Source organism: Acinonyx jubatus, chromosome B3 (genome assembly GCF_027475565.1).
Source record: "Acinonyx jubatus isolate Ajub_Pintada_27869175 chromosome B3, VMU_Ajub_asm_v1.0, whole genome shotgun sequence".
NCBI lineage: Eukaryota > Metazoa > Chordata > Mammalia > Carnivora > Felidae > Acinonyx > Acinonyx jubatus.
Window position 1 is genome coordinate 39,079,903 of NC_069386.1, and position 27,774 is coordinate 39,107,676.

At 52.5% G+C, this 27,774-nt stretch overlaps 1 protein-coding gene and 1 long non-coding RNA gene across 9 annotated transcripts in view; one reads left to right on the forward strand and one right to left on the reverse strand.

Annotated features, from left to right (window-relative positions):
* Positions 1-24,055, forward strand: part of IGDCC3 (immunoglobulin superfamily DCC subclass member 3) — a 41,353-nt gene extending 17,298 nt beyond the window's left edge. The window contains exons 3-14 of one of the 6 annotated variants that reach the window (XM_027067544.2): positions 16,137-16,281; positions 16,645-16,775; positions 17,214-17,351; positions 18,920-19,078; positions 20,229-20,394; positions 20,685-20,932; positions 21,119-21,283; positions 21,537-21,728; positions 21,882-21,986; positions 22,480-22,618; positions 22,760-22,958; positions 23,225-24,055. In XM_027067544.2, coding sequence (XP_026923345.1) covers positions 16,137-16,281; positions 16,645-16,775; positions 17,214-17,351; positions 18,920-19,078; positions 20,229-20,394; positions 20,685-20,932; positions 21,119-21,283; positions 21,537-21,728; positions 21,882-21,986; positions 22,480-22,618; positions 22,760-22,958; positions 23,225-23,449 — 2,012 coding nt within the window. In that variant the 3' untranslated portion in view covers positions 23,450-24,055. Of the gene's footprint in view, positions 1-16,136; positions 16,282-16,644; positions 16,776-17,213; positions 17,352-18,919; positions 19,079-20,228; positions 20,395-20,684; positions 20,933-21,118; positions 21,284-21,536; positions 21,987-22,479; positions 22,619-22,759; positions 22,998-23,224 lie in introns of those variants that run through there. The other 5 variants (XR_008299113.1, XR_008299114.1, XM_053223866.1 and 2 more) reach the window with 5 other exon arrangements.
* Positions 20,609-27,774, reverse strand: part of LOC113601847 (uncharacterized) — a 38,263-nt gene continuing 31,097 nt past the window's right edge. For all 3 annotated transcript variants that reach the window (XR_008299117.1, XR_008299116.1, XR_008299115.1), the window contains 4 exons: positions 26,933-27,139; positions 26,362-26,464; positions 24,063-24,188; positions 20,609-22,660 (listed from right to left, as the gene is read on the reverse strand). This is a non-coding gene — a long non-coding RNA (uncharacterized LOC113601847). The remainder of the gene's footprint in view (positions 22,661-24,062; positions 24,189-26,361; positions 26,465-26,932; positions 27,140-27,774) is intronic.

The following is a 27,774-nucleotide window of genomic DNA, read 5'->3' on the forward strand; positions in this document are numbered from 1 at the left end:
TCACTTATCCTCTGGGGCCCAACAGCCAGGGTTGGAGCAGGACAGATAAAGTTAAATCAGGGATTATTCCTCCAGAGCCTAAAGGTGTGGTTTTGCCTAAGCCATTCTCCACTACCTTCTGAGTCCCTCTCGTCAGGAGGTGAGAGTGGTCCTGTCTGCATCTGTGTCCTATATCTCCCATCCCAACCTCTTCTGGTCTTAAAGGTCACCCCTATCTCCCTCTTCTGTTCCCTTCCTTGAAACATCCAACTTCTAAGATCTCACCGCTTGCCACCTAGGGGAAGTGAGAGAGACCCAGGTGCTACTACTTAGTGCGACTCGGAAGGACTTGGCCTGGCAAGTTCACACCTTGGTCTTGCCACCACAGGAGAGGTGGCTACCAGGTACTGGGTACTTGGTCCTCGGTCACCTGAGGGTGGGACACCCTCCCAGGCAAGCTGGAGAAAGTCCCAGGATGCCAGACCAGTGGCTTTACTCCCAAAAGAGCTAACAGGCCATGCCAGGTTCTCTGCTAACCAGCATCCTTCTGCTGTCCAGCTTCCTGTGCTTCCCCTTTGGAAGAGCTCTCCCTGCATGTACATGCCAACCTTCCTGTTATCTTGAAAAGTCATAACCATGATAACAAAGTCCCTGTGAATATTCACATGTGGGAATGGATAAGGGGAAAAAGGCACACTGTCATTATTATACTCATTATCTTTCTATCAGAAGTCTCACCCGTGGAGCGTTATTTTTAAAGTTGCTACGGTGTTTGGTTTGGGGAAAGAAGAGATGTGAAGAGAAATAGGCTTCCTTTAAAAGCACTTTTTCAGTTAAAAGTATTGAGTCTCTAATTTGGGCCTGGAGGCTCCTCTCGCTTTTTGAATAGTGGATCATTTTCCAAAGTATAATTTATCTGGGGATTAGACATTCAGGCATTCTGGCTGAAATCTGGGCAAACCATAAAGGCACACGTATAGGGATAATTATATTTGTAGTTTCTGTTTGAATGGTCATTTTAGTCTTTTAAAATGAAGCTAGTGGCCTGTATAGCATTAGAATGATGTTTGATCTGCTAACTACTTTTTTTTCCCCCCTTTCAAGTTTTTATTTAAATTCCAGTTAGTTAACTGGTATTAACTGCCTTTTGTTTCCTTGGATAAGTCCTTTTTTCCCTCTAGATCAGGGGACTTGAAGCATCATTCCTTAGAGTCCCTGGGTCTGTGGAGGGGGCACAGGGGCTGGAGGTGGGGAAGGGGGGGGCAGATTGGTGGGGCTTCAGGCCTCCCACATTGACCCCATCCACAGCAGCTCTGCTTTATCTTCTTGTTGTTTTGAAGTTCTCTAAATCAATTAACTAGGCAGATCAACTAACTAGGCAGATTGGCCTAAGCAGGGAGTAGTTCAACAGCAGCAGGTGCTGTGATGCCTAGCAAGCTTAGTTCTAGAGACTTAGGCAGAAAAAATATGACTTTAACATAAAGATTTAGGAGAATTATAAAGAAAAACATTCTGACCACATCCAAGGGGATGACCAGGGTTAGATTAAACCTTGATTCAGGATTGTGTCAGAAAAACAGTGAGCTATGCTTAGATTTTCCTCTCCTTTAAAAGCATGCTTTTCATGTATCCCTGTTACAGCTAGTACTTGTTAACGTTAAATAGGGTTGGTGGGTCAGAGCAAAGAACAGTTTTGACTCAACAAGTGTTTTTCATTCTTTAATTTTATTCTCAAATAAGTGGATGAATGGGTAAGTAGATGGTTGGTTCTGTTAAAGAGTCTGGCTATGAGCTGCCTATAACGAATTTATAATCTAGTTTATAGTCTATTTTATAATCTAGACAATTAGAAAAGACTGCAGCCTCAGAAGGAGCTCTATGATATACACCAAATGAGTGGTGCTAACTGGTTCAGCCCAATAGCCTACTGTTGATCAGGGCAAGGGACCAGACCCTTTTATCATTTGATAAGCCTGATAGGACATCGAAGCATATGTATAACATTCTTCCTTCAGGCAGAAAGAGTCTAAGATCCCATCAGAAGGGATGAGGAAGTATGTGCTTCCAGGAAAAGGAAATGTGGAATGGAGGGATATTAAAACAGCTCATTTCTCCTATCAACAAATCTCAAAGAGCATCTATCTATCTTGTACCTACTTGCCTCTGAGCTAAGGACTCAGGGATAGAAAGATAAGACATTTCCTGATGTTGAAGGATATAATTTTCTGCTCCCTCCCCATGAAAAAAAACCCCCACCTTACTTGGTGGTGATGGTAAAGAGAAGGAAGTCTGATAGAGCCCACCGGCATCTGTTGAATGCCTCAATAGCATGCTCGTCTGCTTGCCCATCTGCATGGTCATTTCCTTTAGTCCTGATTTCCCAGCTGAGTTACCTTATATCCTTATACCTAAAAGATGGGGGAGATTGCCTGAGGCAAGTAGGGTTTCTGATGTTGAGTGGGCTTCCTTGCGGCTGTAACTGCAGTCTTAACCCATAAGCCCACCACTCTCCCTGACTCAGAACAGTAGCCTCCTTGCACGGGGCACTCGTCCCGACCCCAGGGCCTGGTTTTGCAGACCCTCTATAATTCGGACCTGTCCTTTCCAACCATTTCCCTCTTCCTCCCTGAGGAGGCCAGTCCCTCCATCAGTCCAGGCTCCCCACAGCTCATCTCCCTTCCCATTCTCTCCGGAGTCTTCCTCTCGCGCCTCCTGTAATCGTCTCTCCAGCCACCGCCCCGAAATTCCCCAGCCCTGTGGGTTGATGGCACACAGCTGGGCACCGAGGTGCGGAAATAGCGGCACCCTCGACAGTTGTCTCACGCGTTCCCAACGACGTCTAATCAGGTTGGTGGGCGCAGGGCCGAGCCTGGTTTTCGGGGCTGGGCGAGCCCAGGAGGCGCCCTGAGAACCTGCGGGTGGAGAAGGCAGGTGAGGAGCGGGTGGTGGGGCGGGAGGGAGCCTGGGGCAGTTGCACCCTCCCGGCTTCCTCAGTTTCCCCCGCGGCCGCAGGGGCCGGGCCCAGCTTGGGGAATTTGCCCCGCCGGGGTGGGGGTGGGGGGCGGTGGGAGGAGGCGGCGGGAAATGGTGCCTCGCTCGCCCCAGCGACATCAAACCCTCGTTTGGCGTGTGAGGACAATGGCTGTCTTATTTTCTCCATTCGCCGCGCACAATGCCGGATTCTCTCATTCACCCGCGGCGGTGCGAGCGAGGTAATTAGCCAGCGCCATTCAGCGCGGACACTACCGCTATGCGGGGGGGCGAGGGCGCCCGCCCCGCGGGGATTAGCGGCGGGTCGGGGTGTGCAGCTGCGGCCACTTCAAAGGGGCCCGGCGGCCGGGCCGGCTGTGGGAACCGGCGCTGCCTCCCGCGGGAGCCGCCCGCCCGCTCGGCCCCGCGGCCGCTGCGCGGGACCCCGCGCTCCTCCCGACCCGGCCCTCGCCCGCCGGCCGGGGGCCTGCCCGCGCCCCGAGCGCGGCGGCCGCTGTCGCTCCCCATCACACTGCCACTTTCATCAGGACCTAGAGGGCTTCTTTCTTTCCAGTCCCGGGAGTCAGAGGGCACGGGGCGGGGAGGAGGGGGGAGGAGCGAGGGGGATGGGAGCTTGACACAAAGCTCTGACCTCCGAGGAGAGGAGCAGATGGTCCCACTTACTCCTGCCGCCGGGAGAGAGCTGCTCTCAGGGCCTCAGGCTCGGGGCGCTGACCCCGCCCGCCATCCCGGGGACTGAGCTGGGGGCCCCCGCGGGAGCCGGGCTCTCGCACGTTCATCCATCCGCCCGCTGCCCATTCTGCGCCTCTCCTCGTGGCATCGGAGTCACACGTCCTGGACCAGCCGGCCTCGAACAAGGCTTGAGGGGGGTGGGGTGGGGGCTTGGGGGCCAGGCTGGGCTGAGAATCTGCCCTTGTGGGATGCTGGAGCCTTAGGAAAGATCAGATTCTCAAGAACCTGCCAGACCAGGGGTTCCCAATCCTGACTGTGCATTTGAGACACCCTGGTGAGCTTTATTGGAGATACAGATTCCTGAGCATCACGCCAGACCAAAGGGTCTGAATCTCTCTGGCGGTGGTGTACAGAAATCTGCATTGTTACCCAGCCTCCTAAGTTATTCTGATACACGGCCCAGTGCCAGAACGGTGGCCAGTCTAACTGACTCGTTTTCATCGGAGAAATTGAGACTCAGGTAGAGGAGTAACTTGCCCAAGAACTGACACTGGATTGTAGTGGGGTAAGGGACTTGGGTGGAAGAGAAGATGATGGGGAAGGACCCCCCCCCCCCAAACCATATGCCCCTTAAAGCCAACATTCAGGAAATAGTTTATGAGGAATTATTATTTACCTAGTATTTGTTCTAGGTGCTCGAGGTAGAAAGGTACAGCAGGCCACTCTTAGTAAGGGACTCCTAGGCTAGTAAGTAGATTGATGTGTGAACAATGGATTCTAATACAGTCCAATAAGGACAAGGAGAGAGGCACAATTAATTCTGCCTCCTTTGGGGGATGTGGAGAATGGGGGTGCTGGTAAGAGAGAGGATCAAAAAGTTCCAGGCAGAGGGGACAGCAGAATGCCAAGAAATAGCAGTGTGAGCATCTATCATATATCCAGGGAAGGCAACCTTGTCTGACATGGTCAGAGTACAAACCACATGAAGGCAGAATGAGCTGGCATTTGAGGCTAGAAAGAGCAAACAGGACCTAATAGTGAAGACCTTGAATGCCATCTCAAGGAGAGTGCTTTGATTCAAGGCAATGGAGAACCACCAAAGGTGTTTGATGATCATATTGGATGTTTAGGAAGACAATTATGGCTTCAGTATGAGGGAAGAAGAGGAGGGAGCAGGGAGGCTATCACAGAAACAACGGAGAGTGCTCAGAGCCTAAGCCAAGTGGTATGCAAAAGAGATCATACACCTGGGTTTGGTGACCAGTTTGTTGTGGGAGAGAGGGAGAAGGATGGGTCAGTAACCTCTGGGTTTGCTTGTAGCTTGGGCAGCTGGTGCATGTTGCGCCCTTAGTAAGAGAGGGAGAGGAAGAGGTTAGGGGTGGGTGTGGTGAGGCCTTTGAATGTATGGGAAAGCTTTGGAAACCCTCTCTGGAAGATGGTTCCCAGGGCTTTGGAAAACCTCTGACAACTGGAGGGTGGTAGTGGGGTTCCCCACATAAGTCTATTTCCAAGAATTGGGAGCCCCATAGCAACCAAGAAACTCTATGATCCTCCTAGGGAGTGTAGGCCTCCCTCTTCCCCAAACAGATGAGGCTTATTTTGGAGTATTGTTGGGGTGGAGGGCCTACAGGCCTTAATCTCCTGTGGTTTGGTTTTGAGCCACCAGGGATTCTGCAGAGTCATGAAACATAAAAGCAGCATCAAATCAAGGTTTGAGAATAGGAGAAGGGCCTTCCATGGATGCAGAGGATACCACTTTACCCAGTGTTATCCTAGAATGTTAATGTTGGTGTGGACCTTAGAGATTATCTTGTCTATCCTGCGCCACTCACATTTCACAGATGAGAAAACCAAGGTTGGAATCGAAAGGTCACATAGGGAGTCTGTGACAGAGCCAAGCATGATCTCAGGTCACCTGTCCACTACCTGACCCCTGCAGTATTAGTCCCTACAAAACCTAATATATGGCTCTGGAAATTTAGGGGAAGTATCTGTTTTTGTTGAGTTGTCCTCATGGTCATGTGAAAGCAATTTACTTAATAGCTCCAGCCTGGGCCGCCTAACCAGACGCCCTTCCGGGAGGTGAGAGAGATCCGGTGTCTTGACCAGAACGACGGGAAGTTAAGGATGTTGTGGGCCTGGGCAGGTTTACATAAGGAAGATTGGTGACCCTGACACGGGCAGAGACGTGCAGTCTGTGGAGAGGGGCTCTGCTGGGCCTGGATATTCTCAAATGTAAGGCAGAGAGCGATTCCCCAGTTGGCTCCTAGCCCCTGACTCTGTACCCCTGGCTAGCACTTGGAAGCAAATGTGCCTCAAAGGCTGAAGCTGGATAAGCCTTTATAACTTGTCCAACTCAACTTCCTAATTTTACAGAAGAGGAAACAGAGGTCCAGAGAGGGGCTTTGGTTTTATCAAGATCATACATCCAGTTATGACAGGTCTGAGTCTGTCTCACAACTTCCCTTCCCTTTAGCACTTCCTCCCCTTGCCCCTCACCCCACAAAAGCCACTAGTATTTCACAGTGCCTTGCCCTCCTGCCCCAAATCAGGAAAATAAATTACTCCTCTATCTTCTAAGGCCCAACCCTCTCAAGGCCCTACAGTTCCGTGTCCTAGATTGCTGATTTGGAAACGCTCAGGGAAGAGCTACCCTGGGACAAGCACCTGTGTTCACAGAACTTAGGAAGCATGTGTGGGCTCCATGACCATTAGTGGGGTGATAACCCCACCTTATCAAGGTGCTAATATATATATATATATATATATATATATATATATATATATATATATATATATAATGCAGATGCATTAGTTATATTCTGTGAAACCTGCCCCCAAGCCCTGGGGGAGTACCATTAGCATGGAGCCTGCTGGACCCTGGTGTCTCTGAATGCGTGTAGGCATGGTGCTCATAAGGGTCTAGGATGCTGTGTGTCTCTGTGTTTTTCTGTAAGCGTGTCTGCAGGGATCATCAGTCCTGTTTGAGCAGCATTTGAATACGTGTGCCCATCCCACCCCAGTTCTGATGCAGAGAAAGAGCACTGGGTGTGGAGTTAGGCCGCTCTGAGTTCAAATGTCTGCTTTAACATCACTAAGTGGCTGTGTCAATTAACCTCTCTGAGCCCCAGAACAGGTAGCAATCCCCACTTCTCGGGGTTATGCTAGCAAGTATAACATGTAACCTCTGACCATCAGAAGCTTCTGTAGGTCTGTTTTTCAGAGTGGTGCTGTGAGAGTACCTGAGATCCTGGCTCTGTGCTCTCACCCTTTTGATATTTCTTAGGAGCTTGGGTGGGGATATCTAAGGACAGGGCCTGTGGGATGGAAGGCATTTGCTCATAGGGTGCCAGAACAACCTGACACGTTAGAAGTCAATAAGGATCTGTCGAATGCATGCTTAGAGTCCACTCAGTGGGTCTGCTGTGTAAACATGACAAATGACTATTTCCCAAACCAAAAACCAGGACACATCCTCTGATGCGATATTGCCTGATACATGGGATGAAAACAGGGCAAAATATTTGAATATGGGCTGCTTCTGAAAACCTAGCAGTGGGGTAGGGTAGGGTGGTCACATGGGGTAAGTGATACTTCCCTCTCCTTCCCCTTCCCTGAATGTGTCTGGGGCCACCAATGAAAGCAGTGGGCACACCCACCCAGTGGCATGTCCACCAAGCTGCATAAGGCAGACACTACCTGCCCCGCAGCACATACCCCCCCAGGCACACATCATACCCTCCACTGAAGGCTGGAGGATGCAGAGAGGAGGAGCCTATGGCTTGATCTGGAGGAAGAACTGGAGCCCCCGAATTATGGGCAGAATAATTAGAAGTAGGGCTTTGAGATGTTTTATTCTTCTTGGGTCATAAAAGCCCAGCCCAGAGGTGCAGAGAGCCCCAGATTGCCTCCCCTGCAGCTGTGCCTCGGGCCTTACAGTCCATTGGAATCAAAGATCAGGCCGTAAAGGTTCGATACTCTCCAGCCCTACAGCGGGCCAACAGCTGGATACAGGGACTTTCCCAAGCTGAGCCTGGCCTCCCACTGCTCCCTACCTCTCCCCATCCAGGCCCCCCCATTTGTCAGAGGTGGCTGCCAGGGGGGAGGGGAGAAATGTGGATTTACGGCTACTGACTTGAAAGACAAAGTTGCCTTTTGTGTTAGAATTGGGGCTGGGGGGAGTGGTGAGCTGGTGTTGGGGTGGGAGGGGCTGGGGTTCAGAGCTGAGGCAGGGGGTAAGGCGCTTGAGGAGGCAGACAAAAGGATCCAGAGGCTTCTCAGAGCAGGGTCACCAGGCAAAGGCCCAGAGGAATCAATCACCCCCAGTGAAGCTTGAGCAGGGCCTCTGAGACCTTGCGGTCCTCTGGGGCTGTTTGTAAGCAGACACCATCCACCCAACCCCACAAAGCTCCCCCAAAACATACTCTTTGGATTCACAATCTTAATTCGACTCTCAGACTCCCCTTTGGAGGCCCAGGGAAGTAAATACAGGTCTCCTAAGTTCATACTTTCTCCTACCCCAAGTGACAATGGCCAATCCATGTGGGGCTTCTTCCCTAACAGAGCAAAAGTCGGGGGCCACATGGGGACTGAGATAGTGAGGAGACAGGGACAGAGTGCTGAGGAAGGTGAGCCTGGGCCAGATAACCCTGAAGACAAGTCCAAGACCCCACTGGGGATTATGGCAAATCCCCAGCACTTGGGGATTCCTCTTTCCTTCCCATACACATTTAGAGATAGGACATTTATAAGCTTTGAGAAGTTTAAAGAGTGTTTGAGGTGGGACTTGGCTGGTCTACCTGCCCTCCAGGGGTCACTCTGCCTGGTGGGTCTGGGTGGAGGCCAGAGTAGCCCTCGGGTGCCTGAGTTCAGCAGGTGCTTTAACTACACCTCAGAGAGCCACATCCATCCCCTGGAATGAGCCTGGCCAATAAAGGCATGAGTTTATGGGCTTCATAAACATTTTACTAGAGAAATCAAGGCCTCAATTACCCGATGGCTTCTTCCAGCTGACAGCTCACTGTTGGGGCCTCTGTGGAGCCCCCAGGCAGAAGTGAGAAGAAGTTGGGCTTGGTTTGTATCTGGCTGCCCCCCTCCCCTGGCACTGATGCCCCCTCACCACACAGACCTTACAAATTCTGTCTTTATTCACTTCTCTGGAGGCTTTGGGGTCCTACCACTAACCCTCTGAGGGAAGATGGCTACCCTCTTGGGGAAGACTGCTTCTACCTCTCCCCCCCATTCCCACTACACTCTTCCCTCTCAGTTCCCTTTAACTCAAGATTCTACTAATTTCCCTTAGCAATAGCTAGCAAGGATTTAACTATGTGCTAAGCACTTTACAAATATTTCACGTTGAATCCCCTAGTGCAGCAGCACTAGCGACATGAGCTATTCGTCCCTATTTTATAAGTGACAACATAGAGGTTCAGAGAGATGAAGTAACTTGCCCAAGGTCACACAGCTAAGAGTGGTGGTGTTGAGTTTTGAACCTGGTGCTGTATGACTCCAGAGCCCATACCATTAACTGTCCCACTACCTCAAAAAGCTCTTAGCAACTATTTCCTCACTGGGAGCTAAAATCTTGCTGTGTGAGGCTTTCTCTGCCATGCATTGTGATAGACCAAGGTATGATCAAATATGGCCCTTGTGGTGAGGAAGCCAGCAGGGGCACTGCTAGGCTAGTGAGGTATGAGGAAGGGGGCCTCTCAGCTGGGGCGGCAAGAGAGAAGGCAGCTGGGCATCTGAGGCCTTCTCTTGGACTTAGACCAGCAGCGTCCAATAGAATTTTCTGTGATGATGGAAATGGTCTATTGGTGCTGACCCATAATGTAGCCAGTAGCCTACTCTTGGGCACTTGAGAGGTAGTGAGTGAATCAGAGGAACTGAATTTTTGAATTTTGTTTAAATTTAATTTAAATGTGGTTAGTGGCTACCATACTGGACAGCACAGGGGTACTCACTACAGCTGATGGCTGAAATCTGCTCTAAGTCCTCAGACCATCCCCAGGGGACTCTGGCCATTTCTAGACACCCCACTGTAAGGGAGACTTGCCTACCTAGAGCTTGGCTAAAGGAGGATCTCCAGGCTCAAGGCATCTGAACATCATTCCACATCACAAATAACTGAAAGAGTTGACGGTGTTTACCTCAGATGTTTCTGTCGGAACAACTCAGACCTCAAGTATTTGAAGGGCTGTTGTGTGAAGAACAACAAAATTTTTTATCTTCTAGAGCAGCTCTTTCCAGTGGAAATATAATGTGAGCCACATAGGTAATTTTAAATTTTCTAGGGGTCAGTCACATTTACCAAAAACAAAAACCAGGTGACAGAGCGCCCTGGGTGGCTCAGTCGGTTGAGTGTCCGACTTCAACTCGGGTCATGATCTGGTGGTTCATGAGTTCGAGCCCTGTGCCGAGCTCTGTGCTAACACCTCAGACCCTGAAGCTTGCTTCGGATCTGTGTCTCCCTCTCTCTCTGCCCCTCCCCCACTCACACTCTGTCTCTCTCTCAAATCTAAATAAACATTAAAAAAAAATTTTTTTTAAACCAGGTGAAGTTAATTTTAATAATAAATTTTATTTTACTTAGTATATCTAAAATATTCCAACATACAATCATTTTTATTTTTAAATATTTATTTACTTTAATCTCTATGCTCAATGTGAGGCTTGAACTCATGACCTTGACTGCATGCTCCACTGACTGAGCCAGCCAGGTGCCCTAATGTAATCATGATTTTTTAATTATTAGTAAGGCTTTTGCATTTTTTGAGCCAAGTCTTTATTTTTTTTTTAATTTTTTTTTCAACGTTTATTTATTTTTTTGGGACAGAGAGAGACAGAGCATGAATGGGGGAGGGGCAGAGAGAGAGAGGGAGACACAGAATTGGAAACAGGTTGAGCCAAGTCTTTAAAATGCAAAATATTATTTGCACGTGTAATAAATATTTTAAATTATTTATGCCTATCGATTACAATTATTTGTCCAAGTTTTTTTGTTTGTTTTTAATATTTTATTTTTGAGGGAGCACAAGTGGGGGAGGGGCAGCAAGGGGGGACAGAGGATTTGAAGCGGGCGCTGTGCTGACAGTAGCGAACCTGATGTGGGGCTTAAACTCAAAAACTGCGGAATCATGATCTGAGCTAAAGTCGGATGCTCAACCGACTGAGCCACCCACGGGCCCCTGTAAGTTTTAAATTGTGGTAAAATACACATAAAATTTATTGTCTTAACCATGTTTCTAAGCGTACAGTTCAGCGGCATGAAATTCCTTCATATTATCGTACAAACCATCCCTACCATCCACCTCCAGAATTCACCTTCCAAAAGTGAAACTCTATTTCCATCATATAACTGCCCATGTCCCTCTTACCCCAGCCCTGTGCAACCACCGCTCGACTTTCTGTCTGAGTTTGACCACTCCAAGTACCTCATGTAAGTGGAATCATACGGTGCTTGTCTTTTTGTGTCGGGCTTATTTCACTTAGCATAATGTTCTCAAAGTTTATCCGTGTAGTAGCCTGTGTCAGAATGTCCTTCCTTTTTAAGGCCAAGTGATGTTCCCTTGTGTGTATGTGTTTATCCACTCTCCACTGATGCACACTTGGCTGCTTCCACCTTTTACCTATTCTGAATAATGCTGTGGCAGATGCAGGTATACAAATATCTCTTTAAGACCCTGCTTTTCATTCTTTTGGGTATATACCCAGAAGTAGAATTGCTGGGTTATATGATAATCCTATTTCTTTTTTGAAGAACCGCCATACCGTTTTCCGTAACGGCTATGCCAGTTTACCTTCCCACCAACAGTACGCAAGGGTTCCGATTTCTCCACACGCTTGCCAACACTTGTTATCTTCTGTGGTTTGTTTTTGGTTTTGTTTCTGTTTTTGCTTTGACAGTAGCCATCCTAATGGGTGTGAGGTAGTATCTCATTAGGGTTTTGATTTGCATTTGTCTAATGCTTAGTGTCTTTTTATTTTATACTAAATCTTTGAAAACCAATGTGTATTTTTTACACTTCCATCCCATCTCAGTTTGGACTGGCCACATTTCCAGTGCTTAAAACCTGGCTCCTATATTGGAAAATGTGAGTCTGGAGGGGACAGTTGGAGGCAGTGGATAGAAGCAGAGGGGATTCAGGCAGGTCTGGAGTGTAAGGAAAAACATTACAATCACCTGAGCTGCCTGAGGAAGGGCTAGGCATCTGGGGCGTTCCTGATCCTAGCAGGAATGGATACAAGGAGGGGATTGCTGTGGTGGCCTTTGGAGGAATCTGTGGTTCGTGGTTGTTGCTCTTGAATGGCTGTGTGAGTGGTGGCAGTTGGTGCCTTTAGACTCCCTGTGCCACCGACTTCTGCAAACACTGTGTTTTGAACTCTCCATCCTAAAGTGCCACTGATCTGTTTGTCATCACACATGGGATAGGAGTGTGGCTATAGTCAAGGAGTGGGAGGCTGGGCTCGGGGGTTGCTGCCAGCTTCCTTCCCAGCACTTTGCCTCGACCCTTCCCTGCCCTGCAGCATCCCCCTGGAGCCTGTCTAATCAGATCCAGGCCTGACCTTGCCAGAGGTCCTGGACCAGGAGGAAAGTCCTCCCTCCCCTCCCTGAGCTGCTCTAGATCTGGCTCTCAGGAGACCCACCCCCCCCTTGGGTAATTTATAGGGGGTGTCCAGGAGCCATTTCCTGCCTGTTCCTGCTCCCTTTCAGCCCAGGTGATTGCTGGGCTCTCTCTGCCCATCTTTCCCCATTGTCTGGCTGTACCCGTGATGGGGGCAGGGAGGAACTGGGAGAGTCCCTCCCAGACTGCTTGGGGACAAAGGTGCTTTTTCCACAAAGTCCCCCAAACAGGCCTTTGTCTTCCCTGTCACTCTCTCCAGCCCTCACAGTGAAAGGGCCCTCCAACCACTGCCCTGTACTCCCTCCCATTACCAGCTGGCAGTGAGGGACCCAAAACTATCCCTCTGTAACCAAAAGCATCAACAGCCACAAGTTACAGCACCACTTTCACGTACACCAGCCACAGGCACAATACTGCCGACACCCGGCACACACAGTGTCTCCAGCTACAACAGTAGCCTGTGTATTCCATTACTAATCACCCAGTGGCCCCAGGAGGACTTGTTCAGGGCTCAGTATGCTCCGAGGTCCAGTCCTCAAGCCCATATGCCTATGGTTGCCCAGAGAGACATGATGAAGGACATCTTCCCTCTGGCTCCGTGGCCTGCTGGCATAAGCCAGGACAAAAACATACTTGTGAGCCAAACCTGTCTCACCCTGAGAGACTAGAGGAGGCCTAAGTGGCCCCTAGAAACTTTCTCTCACTTCTTAAAGAAAAAACATGTTGCCTGTGAACTAGGAGTGAATGGAAGATTGTGCATGTGAACAAGGGCCTCTTTATGAAGGCAGCAGGAGTCAGAGCTGGAAGGGCCCTGAGAAGTACCTGTTCCCCTTGACGGATGAGCAGACTGGTGCTCGGACACTGTCTACCCAGGGTCTCAAGGCAACCCTCTTGGACGTCTAAGGAATCCATAGGGCTGACCAGACCAAAGGGCTGGGTAGGAGTGAGGAAGGGGAGGCAAGAAGGAACCTCAGGAAGGGGTGCCTAGGTGTTTCCGTCGGTTAAGTGGTTGACTCTGGCTTTTAGCTCAGGTCATGATCTCATGGTTTGTGAGTTCGAGCCTCTGGTCAGGCTCTGAGTCTGCTTGGGGTTTTTCTCTTCTCTCTCTGCCCCTCCCACCACCAACCCCCGCCCCCCCAATAAATAAATGTAAAAAAAAAAAAAAAAAAAAAAGGAGCCTCAGGTAAAAAGGACCACCCCCTTCTATCACACCCTACTCCCCCGACCACACCTGTACAGCCAGCTAGGCTCCAAGGGATGGGACTGAGGAACCATCTCTGAAGCTCCCTACCCACCCATCCCCCCCAACTTGGAATACGGTACCATCTCCCAACCAGTGAGAAGAGGTTGGTCTGTCCTGCAGTCCATTCTGGGCTTACGTGCCCTTGGAGAGTGAAAAAGTTGCTGGAGATCTAAGGGACCCCGGCAGAGGGCCTAGGCCTCAGTGCCCCCTTCATAAAATGAAGGGGTTAGCTTCTAGATGAGTGTTTTTCAAGCACTTTTAAAGGCAAAGCTACCCTTCAAATGAAATGTTTGGCAGAATTGCAATGAAGCAAAACTGACAGGTACAGCAAGGTGCTGCTCTGGTGGAAGGGAAACGTGGAGCCCTGGGCAGAGGGGGTGCAGCTGCATCCAAGGGGCCCCGGGGGACCCTTAGGAGTCCTGTTGGCCACCGTGTGAAGAAGAGTATTGGGCTGGCTTCTTACCTCTGACTGCTTCCTACTTGAGCATTCCTCTCTAGTACACATTCAACCCATGCTGTTGTCCTTGTATAGTTTTGAGGGGAGGAGGAGGGGGCAAGATGGTAGAGGCCAGACTTGCTCCATGTCTAGCGCCCCGAGAAGCAGCAGTCCTTCCCCTTGTACTCTCAGGCCAGCCCCTCAGTCGAGGCTCCCCCCCCCCCCCCCCCCCCCGGGGAGCCCAGGCTGGGGGCTAGAAACACAAAAGGATTGGACTCCTTAATGAGGAGGCATCTGTAGTCAGCAGAGCCATTAGTCCCCGCCCCAGGTCCCTGGGGGGCTGCAAGCTCTTCTCCAGCTGGAGTGAGGAGGGGGAAGGTAGCGCCCCAGCTCCTGAATGGGCAGAGCCCAGGGCGCACAGACAGCAAATCCAGGAGCATAGGTGCCCCCTCCACTCCCTAGGCCTGCATCCAGCCCTGCCCTCCTGGAGGTTGAGGTCTGCAGGCAGCAGAGGGGATCCAGCAGTGACTTGGCCCCCTCCTACATGCTCCTGGGCTGACCTGCAGGTCCTTGGCCAAACATAGCCTTTGGCCTGAGAGAGGGCAGGCTGACCCTCTGGGGATCCTCTCACCAAGCCTGATGGGGACACCAGCTGGGATACTTGCCCCCACCTCCTGCTCTGAGGGCCTCCTTTATAAGACTTCTACCTTCGTGGGAATACATGAGATTATCTGCACAGTACCAGAATCACACACTAGCCACAGGAGCTGAGAGATACAAATTCCCATTCAAATCCAGCCATAGACACTCAGCCCACATCCATGGACACAGCCACATCCTCCCAGAGAAGACAGCTCTGCACACATGTGCAAGGAGCTGCTCACACCCATCAGCTGCACTCCCAGGAAGCCCTGAGAGAGGAGGAGGCAGGGCGGGGGATTTTTATGCATGTTTATATTTAATGAACCACATGCAAATGAGATGGAGACCGTGCCACAAAAGAGTCAGCCCCCAGAGACTCTGGGAAGAAGGGTACAAAGGCTCAGCCTTCTGGGGCTGCCCTGGAGTCCTGAACAAGCCGGTGGATTGAGGGGGCCCGAGATGGGGTGTGCCCACGCACACTAGGGAACCAGGGGCAGGAGCCAGGACAAGCTCCAGCGCCCAACCTGCTGTGGGGGGAGGGCTCCTTCTGGGAGGGGATGACTGTCCCAGTTGATGGAGTGCTGGAGGGGAGGGGCTGCCTGCCTGGACAGATGGTGAGCCGCCTTCCCGCACTTGAAGCAAAGTGGATTTTAATGAAATCGCAGCCCTGGTGCTGAAGCTGGGAACCCACGTGGGAGGGGTGCCTTCCCTGGGTTTACAGGGTGGGGTTGGGGCTGGGTGGGAGTGAGGGTGGGTAGACACACTTAACTAGCCTGAAATGGGGTGTGGGGTGCACCACAGTCCCTCTGCCCTGGGCTCTGCAGACCAGAGTTCAAGCAGTTCAGATCCCCAAAAGGTGGGGAGGGGGTGTCCCTGAATATTTATGACACATTGAAATGTAGATTGTAGGTCTGACAGTCTTCTGTGAAGCTTGTCACCTTGGATGGATATACCACTCTCTCGGGGTGCATCGAGAGACTGCAGAAGAACTGGAGATGGGGATGATGAGGAAAGGCAAAAGAGGCTGCTGGGCGTGGTCATAAAACCAGGGTTTAATGACTGGTGTCTCTGCTGGGTGACACTGGACTGTTTCCCCTCTCTAGCCTCAGGTTCCTGGTCCGTAAACCATGCAGCATAATCCTCCAGCGTTGGATACCTTAGAGGGGGTTTATAAAAATAAATCTGGAAGCAGCTGAAAAAGTGGGGAGTGGGACTTGGGAACAGGGCTTTCTCTGGCCTTTGTGGATCGTCAGCCCGAGATCGCCTTGTTTGAGGTCTGGCATCCAAGAATTTGTCCAGACCTCTCAGAGTGTTGCAGCCCTATGCCGCCCTGTACAGGGAGATGCTTCCCAGGGTAGGAGGCAGGGTAAGTGACGAGGTGTCCCCCACGCTGTTGCCCTGCGTCTACCAGCTCCAGGAAAACTCCATGACCCTCGGCAGTGAGTTCCAGGGCTCCAGGAAATAGGACTATGACCCACACACCAACACTCTTTCCCCTCGCACCTTGGCCATATGCCTCTTCCATACACACATCCCTGTGTTTCCCCAGCCATGTCCGACTTCCACGTGCATCCTCAGGCCACCGTGGGAGAGGAGGGCGGTGTGGCCCGCTTCCAGTGCCAAATCCACGGGCTGCCCAAACCCCTAATCACGTGGGAGAAGAACAGAGTCCCCATTGACACGGACAATGAGAGGTGAGCCACACGAGGGAAAGCTGGAGGGAAGACGGGGAGGCAGGCCCAGTGTCTGGGCTCTGAGGGACCTCATGCAGCCTCTGGGCTGGTGCTGTGTGGAGATTAAGTATCCACGTGGCTGGCAGGGCCCAGATTTGATGCTCGGTGGATTTATTTTTAAAGACTGTGTGTGACTGTCGTCAGGGCTAGAATTGTGGTGCATCCACCTGCCAGAGTCCCAGCTTGTGTGTGTGATGACGATGGTGATGACAGGGTTGATCTCGGGACAGCATCTGCAGACTGGGCCGTGATGTCAGTGTCCATGTGGCCGACAATGGTGACGGTGGTTGTGCTGGTGGTTGACTGTGCCCTTTGCTCCAACAGGTACACATTGCTGCCCAAGGGGGTCCTGCAGATCACAGGACTTCGGGCTGAGGACAGTGGTGTCTTCCATTGCGTAGCCTCGAACATTGCCAGTGTCCGAGTCAGCCACGGGGCCAGGCTCACCGTGTCAGGTGAGGCTCTTTTGCTCTGCCTAGTTCTGCCCCTAACTGCCTCCTGACTTCTCCTCACTCTCCAGTCAGTCCCGCTTCAACTGACCCCTGGAGACTTATCAGCCAGGTGTATGTAGAGCGCCTGCTAAGCACAAAGCTCTGTGTTCCTTGTGGTGAAGGTTCAGAAGGAATGAGGCCTGTTCTCTGGCTCAGCTCTACCAGGGGAAGCCCATCCTCTGCTTAACCCGGGGGCTCTCCCATTGCCAGAGGCCCTGGCAAGGCTGGGTGAGGAGGGGTGGATGTGTGCCATGCCCTGGGGCCCCTGGCATCTTCTATCTGCCCACAGGACCTGGTTTCTGGGCTGGATCTTGTTGCCCATTCCCCATGTCCTGGGTTGTGGGTGGGATGAGGTGGGAAGGGTCACAGCTGAAGTGAAGAAACATGGCATCTTCCTCCCAGGCTCAGGCTCCGGGGCCTACAAGGAGCCAATGATACTCGTGGGGCCTGAGAACCTCACCCTGACAGTGCACCAGACTGCGGTGCTGGAGTGTGTCGCCACGGGCAACCCGCGCCCCATTGTGTCCTGGAGCCGCCTGGGTGAGCCTCATCCTATAGCCCCAGCCTCTCCCACCCTATCCCACTCTCTGGGAGGGTGGTCTCATCACCCAGCTGTGGGGGGGGGGGGGGGGACTTTGAATCCTGTTTGTTCTCCATGGGGGTCTGTGCTCTCTGGGGCCTTACGGAGGGGCTAAGTTTCCCTCTCCTTGGCAGGACTGGGGAGGGTGGCCTGCCCACCACATTCTCCCTCCCCCTGCGAGGATGGCTTAGCTCCCTGGGTTACCTCATCCAGTCCCCAGCAGTCCTGCGCTGTTCCCGCTGTTCCCGTCTCCAGGCTCCTCTCTCAGTGGCATCAGGCTCTCCAGAACCCCTCAGCAGCGTTCTTTCCCCCGTTTCTTTTCCCTCCTGTGTGTCCCTGCCTTCTATATCCCGGCTGTATTCCCCAGTGGTGCAACTCCAAACCCCTCCAAGTCTCAGCCAGTTGTCACACCCTGTCTCTGGGCCCCCCAGTCTCTAGCCTGGCCCCCTAAATCCCCAGCCTAAATCCCTAGGCAGCTGAAGGAGAGAAATGAAAGGGTGCAGATGGGCCCACATTGTCTGAGTGGAAAGGTCACTAGGGGAAGGAGAGTCTGGAGGGGATGGGGTGGGGTCGCATTCACAAGGAGACTGTGCCACATTGTAGCAGCTGAGTGATTGGGGAAGGAGGGGGCAGCAGGCAGGATAATGGAGTAGATTTCACCACTTCAGGGACTGAATGGGGAGCTGTCTCCTTGCATTCTGACTGTGCTAATCTGATCCTGGGGTGAGGGCGAGGGGTGGGGGGGAAGGGCCCAGTCCCTGGGAGAGGCTGGAAAGAGTGGCCTCACCATTAGGAGGAGCCCATAGGCACTGCAAGGACCATCTGGCCCAACATTTCCCAAAGCATGATCTGCAGGGAGGAAATAATGGCTTGGTGGTCTAACATCTCACAAGTTCGGGAAACAGATTTAACCAGGTCTCTTTGCTGTGGGACTTTTCAGAGGCTTTATATTAAAGGGCAATGTGACAGTCCATGAGTAGAATGAAAATTTGAGCATGGAATTTTTTTCAGGAGGGACAAACCAGGCTGGGAAACCACCCACCTAATCCAAACCCCCTACTTTCCTGAGAAGGGACTTAAGGGTCACCAGTGAATCAGTAAAAATGCTAGAATTAGGGCCCAGGTCTCTGCTGCTAGGCAAGAGTTTTCAGTGCTGCTCCTGCTTTTTCCACAATACTGTGATGCTTGGGAGAGAAGGTGCAGAGGTCAAAGATTGAGGTTCCTTGGGGCACCTTGATGGCTCATTTGGTTAAGCATCTGACTTAGGCTCTGGTTCATGAGTTCGAGCCCCACATTCGGACTCTGCTGTCAGCACAGAACCCACTTTGGATCCTCTGTCTCCTCCTCTCTCTGCCCCTCCCCTGCTCTTTCTCTCCTCCTCCCCCCAAATAAAAAACACTAAAAAGTAAAAAGATGGAGGTTCCCTGGAAGACTGGTGGAATGTCCAACAATCTGGACCATTCCTCACTTTCCCCCTCTTCCACACTTACCTCCCTGACCCTTCCTCACTCCTGCTTCCCCTTCTCAGATGGCCGCCCCATTGGGGTGGAGGGCATCCAGGTGCTGGGCACTGGCAATCTTATCATCTCAGATGTGACCGTCCAGCACTCCGGCGTCTATGTCTGTGCAGCCAACAGGCCAGGCACCCGGGTGAGGAGAACAGCACAAGGCCGGCTGGTGGTGCAAGGTACGGACATCGCCTGCCCCACAGCACCCTCCTCCTGCCCCATTCCTTCCTCCCTTCATCAACATCCCTGGCACACACTCGGGGCCCTGTACTAACCTTAACCGTGGCCCCTGCCCCTCCCCAGGCCTCCAGGCCAGGCCAAAAGGCAGCTCCCACCTTGCATTCACAAGAATGGGGAAGGCATTCTTGGTTAGCGACCCCCTGTGGGTCCCACTGGCTGTCCTTGCCATCCTTCCACCCCCCCACCTCCATTTTATAATCTCCACTGATTCCCCCAACCCCATGTTCTTCACACGTGTCCCCCCTCCCACGTGCTGTTTTCATTCACACACATGTGGCACCTGCAAGCTCACACCTGCTTGCACACTCTCAGGTGTTTGTCATTCTCACACTCACACCCAGCCACATGCACACACACAGCTGGTCTCCATGCGCAGGGTGTGTGGGGAGGGGGCAGGTGTTAGCCTCTGAAGCTGATCAGGTCCTTCTGTCCATTCTCCTGTCCTGGGGCTCAACTGTCCCCATGAACTGGGCTGAGATCCCATTCTCAGGGGTTTTCGGCTGTGGCTCCCTCCCAGAGAGCTGGGGAAGGGGTGGGAGATAGAGGAATTAGGACCTTAAATGCCTGTTTGTTTAGCATTCCATGTGCCGTTAATCTGTCCAAATGAAAGTGATGGAGCATTTCATTTCTCGGGTGTTAATGGAAGCTGGAGAACTGGGATTGGAGGAGGGCGGAATTGAATGTAGGGGTGAGGGGAGCTAGTTCGGAGGGCTCATCCATCTCCCCGTCATTACCGCCTTGGAGGTGCAGCCAAACCTATTAGCACATTTATTTATTTAACAATTTCCTGAACAGGGAGCTCAGCTTGATTGCTTTCGGATACAAATGTCAGTCTTTTAAATAGTCATTAAAATGGAGTCCTCTCCTGGGTCTGCCTCTCTGGGGCTAGTGAGGTGGGGCCTGCCATCATCTCCTGGAGCCTGGGCCAGGGTGAAGGGTGGGCCCCATCTGGAAGATTCTCCCCAAGGAGGTAGACCCGTGTTTCCTGAGGCTACCCTGTCCCCATCGGCACCCCATCCCTTCACCCACAGCTGTCTTGTCTCCCTACACCTACCCCTCATGGCTCCTTGTGCTCCTCTGTGTCCCCAGCCCCAGCTGAGTTTGTCCAGCACCCCCAGTCCATCTCCAGGCCAGCTGGGACCACAGCCATGTTCACCTGCCAAGCCCAGGGTGAGCCGCCCCCTCATGTCACATGGTTGAAGAATGGACAGGTGCTGGGGCCAGGAGGCCACGTCAGGCTCAAGAATAACAACAGGTATGTGTGTGGTGTGTGCCAGGGTGAGAATGGGGGAGGATGTGGGAAGGGGGGCCTGGATGAATGGCCAGAGCAGGCTGTGCCCCTTGTGCCAGGAAAGAGCACTAAATTAAATCTGGAGACTTGGGTTTGAGTCCTGGTCTGCCACTGGCTTGTGGCAAGATCTCAAGACAAGTCATTTGTCTTCTGGAGAGGCTCAGTTCCTCCACCTCTCCAGTGGGGTAATCTGGCCAACTTTTAGGGGTACTCTGCCAGGGAGAGGGGATCTGAGGCTCTCCCTCCCCCTGCAGCACCCTGACAATTTCTGGAATCGGCCCTGAGGATGAGGCCATCTACCAGTGTGTGGCTGAGAACAGTGCTGGCTCCTCACAGGCCAGCGCCAGGCTGACCGTGTTATGGGCTGAGGGGCTGCCTGGCCCCCCCCTCAATGTGCAGGCAGTCTCTCTGTCACCCACTGAGGTCCGTGTGTCCTGGAATGAGCCCCTGGTCAACACCAAGGAGATTATCGGCTATGTCCTGCACATCAGGAAGGCTGCTGGTGGGTGAGGGCTCTGCAGCCCCTTCTTTTTATTCACTGTTTTTCATCCCTTTCAATACTGCATGTCCTGACCAAACACCTTCCCTCCACTGTACCCCCTGCACACTGGATGCCCTCATTTCACCAGTGCTGGTAAGACTGCCTCATGCCCCTTACATTGCCCCTCCCTACCCTTCACCTCCCCAGACCCTCCGGAGCTGGAGTACCAGGAGGCAGTCAGCAAGAACACCTTTCAGCACCTGGTGAGCGACCTTGAACCCTCCACTGCCTACAGCTTCTACATCAAGGCCTATACCCCAAGGGGGGCCAGCTCAGCCTCTGCCCCCGTGCTGGCCAGCACCCTGGGTGAAGGTGAGGTCCAGGTATTAGAGCAAAACACCACACACGCTTGTTCAGGTTGTGCACTACACTGGGCGCCTGGCCCTGAGGCTGAGTGGGGGCTGGGTCTACTTGGAGAAAGGGGCGTCCTTTTCCAACTCATGTAAAGGTATCTTTGAGCAAGTGGAGGCCTGGGGGGCAGAGGCCAGAGAGCTGCCAGGCTTGTGAGGGTATGGGTCACGGTGGAAGGTGGCAACCCCCCTCACATCTTGGTCTCTGCCTGCAGCACCTGCCCCACCCCCGTTGTCCGTGCGGGTCCTGGGCGGCTCCTCCCTGCAGCTGCTGTGGGAGCCCTGGCCCCGGCTGGCCCAGCATGAGGGAGGCTTCAAGCTGTTTTACCGTCCAGCAAGCAGGGCCTCCTTCACCGGCCCCGTCCTGCTGCCTGCAACAGCCTCCTCCTACAACCTCAGCCAACTCGGTGAGGCAGACACAGACCACGCGTGGGGAGCCGGGCAGGGGTGCGGTGCCTGGTGCCAGGAGGTGGGGCGCAGGGGTTCCGTGTGTTTCCCTGCTGCGACAGAGCTGCCTGTGGGGGCTGAGGTCACTCAGCACAGCACTACCTTTCCCTCAGACCCCACCACGGTGTACGAGGTGAAGCTGCTGGCCTACAACCAGCATGGGGAGGGCAATGCCACAGTCCGCTTCGTATCTTTGAGAGGAGCATCTGAGAGGACAGGTAGGCGTTGGGGAGGGGTTGTGGGGCTAAAGACTGGTGCTCAGGAAGGGAGGCCAGGTGTTGAGTGAGGAGGGGGACAGGGATACAGGGAAGGTAGGAGAGTGTAACAGTGCATGTGGTCCTTGAGAACATAGGCTTGGATTGGAGTTTGAAGTTCAATGGAGTGATATTCTAACTGTGTGACCTTAGGCAAGTTACTTAACCTCTCTGAGCCCCAGTTTTGTTCTCTATAAAACAGAGATAATAATACCTATTTTATAAAGCTGTGGTGAGGATGAAATGGTCCTTGTAAAGTGTTATTCCCAGTATCTGGCACAAAGTTAGTACTCAGTAACTAGTAAAGAGAACCGAAAAAGTAGGCTGGGGTCCTATAGGCAAAGACTATGTAGACACGGAGGTAGCTATGGCTGAGGGAGGAGGAGCCCCAGAGGCTACGTGTCCCAGGTACTTCAGGCCAAGAGAGCCACAACTCCCAACCATCACCTGCCCCTAGCCCTGAGCCCACCATGTGACTGCCGGAAGGAGGAACCCACCAACCAAACGTCCACTACAGGCATCGTCATTGGCATCCACATCGGGGTCACCTGCATCATCTTCTGTGTCCTCTTCCTCCTGTTCGGTCAAAGGGGCAGGTGGGTCCTGGGCAGGAGGGGCAGGGAGAAGGTGCTGCTATACTGGAAAGCAGAGTTGGGGGCTCACTGTGTCCATCCTTCTGTTTTTGCCCCATCCTCCCCCCCACAGCCCTCCCCCTAACTCTTGGCTCACCCCCTTAGGGTCCTCTTGTGTAAGGATGTAGAAAACCAGCTCTCCCCTCCTCAGGGCCCCCGGAGCCCAAGGGATCCTAGCATCCTGGCACTGAATGGGGCAGGACGGGGAGAGCGGGGCCGAGACAAGAAGCGCGTGGACATGAAAGAACTGGAACAGCTGTTCCCCCCAGCTGGGGCAGCGGGGCAGCCGGACCCCAGACCCGTGGTGAGTGCCCCCACCTCGAGCAAGCCTCTGCTTCAGGCTCTGACAGCTTCCCAATCCTGCCCTCCCTTCACCTCGGTCATCAGCCTTCACCAAGCTCCAGGCACAAAACCCATGGCTGGTGCTTCTGTCTGAGCATCTGAATCAGGCAGAGTGGTCTAGAGACCCTAAGTCCCAAGTGGGATTGGGTCCAGAGCGTGACCCACTGGCTGGGGACTCATGGGCTCTGGCCCTCATGCTGACGCCAGTGTGACTGGCCCTTTCCTCAGCAGGATCCTGGGGACCCTGCCCTGTGTGAGGAGACCCAGTTCTCCATGCTGCCACTTGAGGGATTCAGCCTTCTGGAGGAAATGACATCAGAAGCCAAGGCCCCCTTCGCAGGCCCCGCAGCTGCCCTGCCACCCCAGGACGGAGGCCCCGGGTTCCTCAGTGAAGGACAGGCTACTCGGGCCTCCACAGCACCAGCTGCCCAGCCAGCTCACTCAGGCCAGTAGCCAGTGTCTGGCAGGCTTTGGAGGGGGCAACCCCCCATTCTCAGGTCAAAGGCAAGACTTCTCCTGTCATGTGGGACTTGGATGGGGGCTTCCCAGCATTTCTGTCCTGACTGCCCCTCAGGTTGTCAAGACCTAAAGTAGCCTCAGCAGGGACCTCCCTCCCTAGAACCTGGAGGGGTTCCTTCAGGAGCCCCTCCCTTGGACTAATGTCCCCCCTCACCTCTGCCTGGTACCCACATGACTTGGAACTGAACTAATGTTTTCCTTTAAAAAAAAAAAAAGAGAAAAGAGAGGGGAAGGTGAATTAGACTCCAAAAGTACGCCCCTGCTGTGGCTGGGCCCCTGACACTGTCACCCTCCACTGACCTTGTTTTCTCAGGATGGATTTTTGCTGTTTGGCTCTCAGCACCTACCTCAGCCGGAATGAATGTTCTTGGGGGAGTTGGGCCTCAGCCCCCATCCCCAAACAGAGCCCCAAATGCACTCCTACCTCAAGCCCCTGTAGGGGCACCCCCCTCTCCCTTCCCATATTGTTGTCAAGAGTTAAAAAAAAAAAAAAAAAAGAAAAAAAAAAAGCACTTCCCCATTTCCAGGTGTGAAAGAAAACATCTACCTCAAGGCTCGCTGGCTATCCGGGCCTGGTTGTTATCACTGGACCCTCCTCCTGCCCGCAGCCCTTCTATTGCTCCCCCAGAGAGGAGGCCAGAGGCTAAGTCACCAAGGGCAGGCCTCTCAGGAACTACAGAAATAAAAATGGAATTGGTCAAAGACAATGTGGAAAAAAAAAAAAAAGCCAAAAATGAGAGGAAAATTTGTTCCTTAAAGTATAAATTGCTCCAAACCAGCCACCTCCCAGCATGCTGCCGTTGCTCCTCCTTGTCCGTCTGTCCACTCCCGTTCCTGCCCCCTCAAGCCAACTGATCCTCGACTTGGATCCCCACGACCCTCTCTTGGCCTGGGGGGGTGGGTGGGTATCACCCCGCGGCCTGCCTCCTATTCTGCCCAGAGACATGGAGCCCCTGGAGCGGACTGGGCATGTGACAGGTGTGTGTGCGTGTCAGGGAGATTTCCCTGGCACAGATGCCCAGCGCTCTATCCCATGGGACACGGCCTGTTTGACCCAACCCCGGACAGTGGAACGACCACTGTCAGCAGATGTGGCTGGAAGATATTTTTATACAAGGTATGTTTAAAGATTTATGTTCTTGTGACTTCTTGTTTTTCCTTTCTGTTGTGTTGTTTTTCAATATACTTAAAGTAGGAGAAAAAAAAACAAGGAAACAAATACCTATTTTTGGTTAATTCATTTTTTTAAATAGAAGTAAAACTTTTTTTTAAAGGAAAAAAAAAAGATAAGTGTATTCCTTAAGTATGAGATTAGACCATAAAGTCCCTGACCCCCAACCCTAAAGTTTAGTTAACTAGCTGAAGAAGGTAGAATTTGTGGTGTTTTCCTAGGAGACTGGAGTCATGTCCACGTGGACTCGGGAAAGGGCAGCCTGCCCCTTCTCCTGAATGCTGGGCCTGTGCCGACGGCCCCTCAAAACTCCCACTCTGTCCCTGCATTGGCCTCTCTGCACCCCCCTTCATCCTGGAACCCCCTCTCCCATGGGAAGAGCGGTCTGGGGTAGGAGTGGGATGGGAAGCCCGCTGGCCTGACTTGACCTGACTTTTGTCACACTCTACTCATTCTGACTGAATAAAAGTCCTGTTGCCAAAGTGAACCTCGAGTTTGGTGGTGGCTGTGTTAGGTCCTGGGGAGGGTGGGAGTACAGGGATTAGGGCAGCCAGCGGTGGGCCAGGCCGACTCTCCCAAGTCAAAGCCCAGGATAACAACAGCCCCCTGTGTACCACTTACAGGCACCATGCACGTTGGGCTCTCTCCACACGTAGGAGGCTTACCTGGGTCCTCAGGACCTTCCCGAGCAGTAGTCTAGTTATTGTCCCCTCATTTTACAGATGATGAAATGGAGAAAGGATAAGACAGATGAAGGAAATGTCTAAAGTCTCACATAGCCAGTTACGGCAGGATCAGAGTTTGTATCCAGACCAGGCCACGTGATTCCATAGTCTGTATTCTGACCACTGCTCTGTACCTCCTCAGCTGGCAGTGAGGAGTCTGAGACTAGCCCCTTGGCCCTAGTGACAGCTCACCAGTACTGAACCAGGTACTTTTCATGCACTGTCTACCAGAAAGGACCATTTTCGTCTCCACTCCAAAGTTGAAGAATGGCATCTGGCTGATTCTTTCCAGGTCACACAACCAGAACTCGTGGCCAGCCCTCTCCATTACTCCCTGTCCGCTCCTCAGTCCAGGCTCCTGAAGCCAGGTGTCCAGAGCTGCCAAAGCTTGGGGTAGGCCAAGAGAGATTTGGCTTAAAGGTGGTTGTACGGACAAAAATCTGGAGGTCTCAGAGGACCTTAAGCTTAGTAGAAGGCAACAGTGCAACTGCTTAGAATGTCCGTGTTGCCTCTACTGCAGAAATGGAGAATCAAGGCTCAACCTGGGAAGCTCCGCAGGTCTAGAGGGCTGGGATCTGTACCCAGAGGCACCTTTTGGGAGGAGCAAACCAGCATAGCGGTTTGCAAGCTGGGCTTCTCCAGCTGTGGCTAGAGGTCGGGGGGCGAACCTCGCTGCGGGGGGATTCCACTCTCCCTGCCCACACTCAGCCAGAGCAGCTCCACTTTTATTTGTCTTACATGTTATACTTTTCATGAGATTTCATTTGAAAGGCCCTGGTCTGGCACTTCTGCCCACGGTCAGACCAGAAATGGTGTTGTGGATGCTGAACCAAGAAAGAGAAGCCTGAGGCCACCACAGCACCTGTTCTGAGTCTCCAGGGGAAGTGGTTGATTTGCCCTGATTTTCTCAGAGAAAAGATCTAAGCCCAAATAGAGACGCAATACCTCACCTTTCTTTACACGGAACTTTGCAACACAGGAATTCTTCAACACAACCAGCCATCCAAGGGCTGCCTGAGAAGATGGTGGGTTTGTCATCTGTTCAAGCAGATCCTGCAGGGGGTGAGAGTAGACCAGGTGAACCTCCAGTGTCCCTTTCCCCTCCAAGAGTCCAAGATACCAGTACCTTCCCTCGGGAGGCATCCAGAAACATTTAGAAACCACCTAATACGACCCATGTAGATGAATGCAAATTACATACAAATCACATGCAAATATAGGCAGGGCCTGTATAACAAGGCCAAACCAGGCTAAGGTAAAGGGAAGCAGAGTTCCAATTAGGAAGATTCACAGAACTAGGCGTCAAAGCCGGAGGGGCCTGGCTGGAATCTGAGTCCTGATCTCAGATAGTCCCACAGCCTCAGGCTGAAAACACCCGTCCCCATCCTCCCCCCACCACACACTATCTTTGGGCAGAAAACAGTAGCAGCTAGGACTTACAACCTGCTCCAATTGTCTAATGCTCTATAACAAGCCACCACACAACTTAGTGGCTTAATCTAACATTTATTTTATTCATACCTTTGCAGTTTGGGCAGGGCTCAGCAGGGACAGTTGTGGGGACATCAGCAGTGGCAGCTTGAAGCCTGGGGCTGGAATTATCTGAAGGCCCGCTGGCTCTCATGTCTAGTGGCTGATGCTGGCTGTCGGCCCCAACACCCGCATGTGGCCTCTCCATGTGGCCTGGGCTTCCTCACAGCATGGTGGCTGGGATCCAAGGACAAGCAACTAGAGAGAGCCAGGCAGAAATTACATCATCATTTCAAATCTAACCCTGGATGTCACGTGGTGTCACTTCTGCCATGTTCTGTTCATTAGAATCAAGTCACTAAGCCCGGCCATGTTCCAGGGGAGGGGACTTAGGGAGTAGAGTCAAAGTTATGGACATGTTTTAAAACTGTCTCAGGACCACGTTGGGGGACAGGTGGAGAACAAGTGAGCTGGGGGGCTGGGTGAGCAGGAAAGCTTCCCCTCAGAGGACATGGCATGAAGGGGCTGCTGCTGGGGCTGTTCCTGATGCCTACACAAGCCCTGTATATGGGCCACATCCCAATTATTAGTAAAGATGGACACTGGTGTCCAGTCCAGAGGCCAAGGCCGGGGTGGGGGGGGGAGCGGGGAACCAGGCCCATGTGAATGCCTGGAAAGGTGCTTCTCCACTGCCTGTTCCCTCTCCTCGTGCAGTAAGGGGAGAAGCTGGTGCAAGCCCAACAGCTCCATTCCAGCCTGGGATGCTAGACCCCAGAATGACAGAGCCAGAAGGGACCAGTGACTCTCTCATGAAACAGCTTGTGTCACCCTGTGCCATGTGCCTATTGCCACAGTGCAGGGTCTGGTCCTGGCCATCACTCTAAAATGCTCAC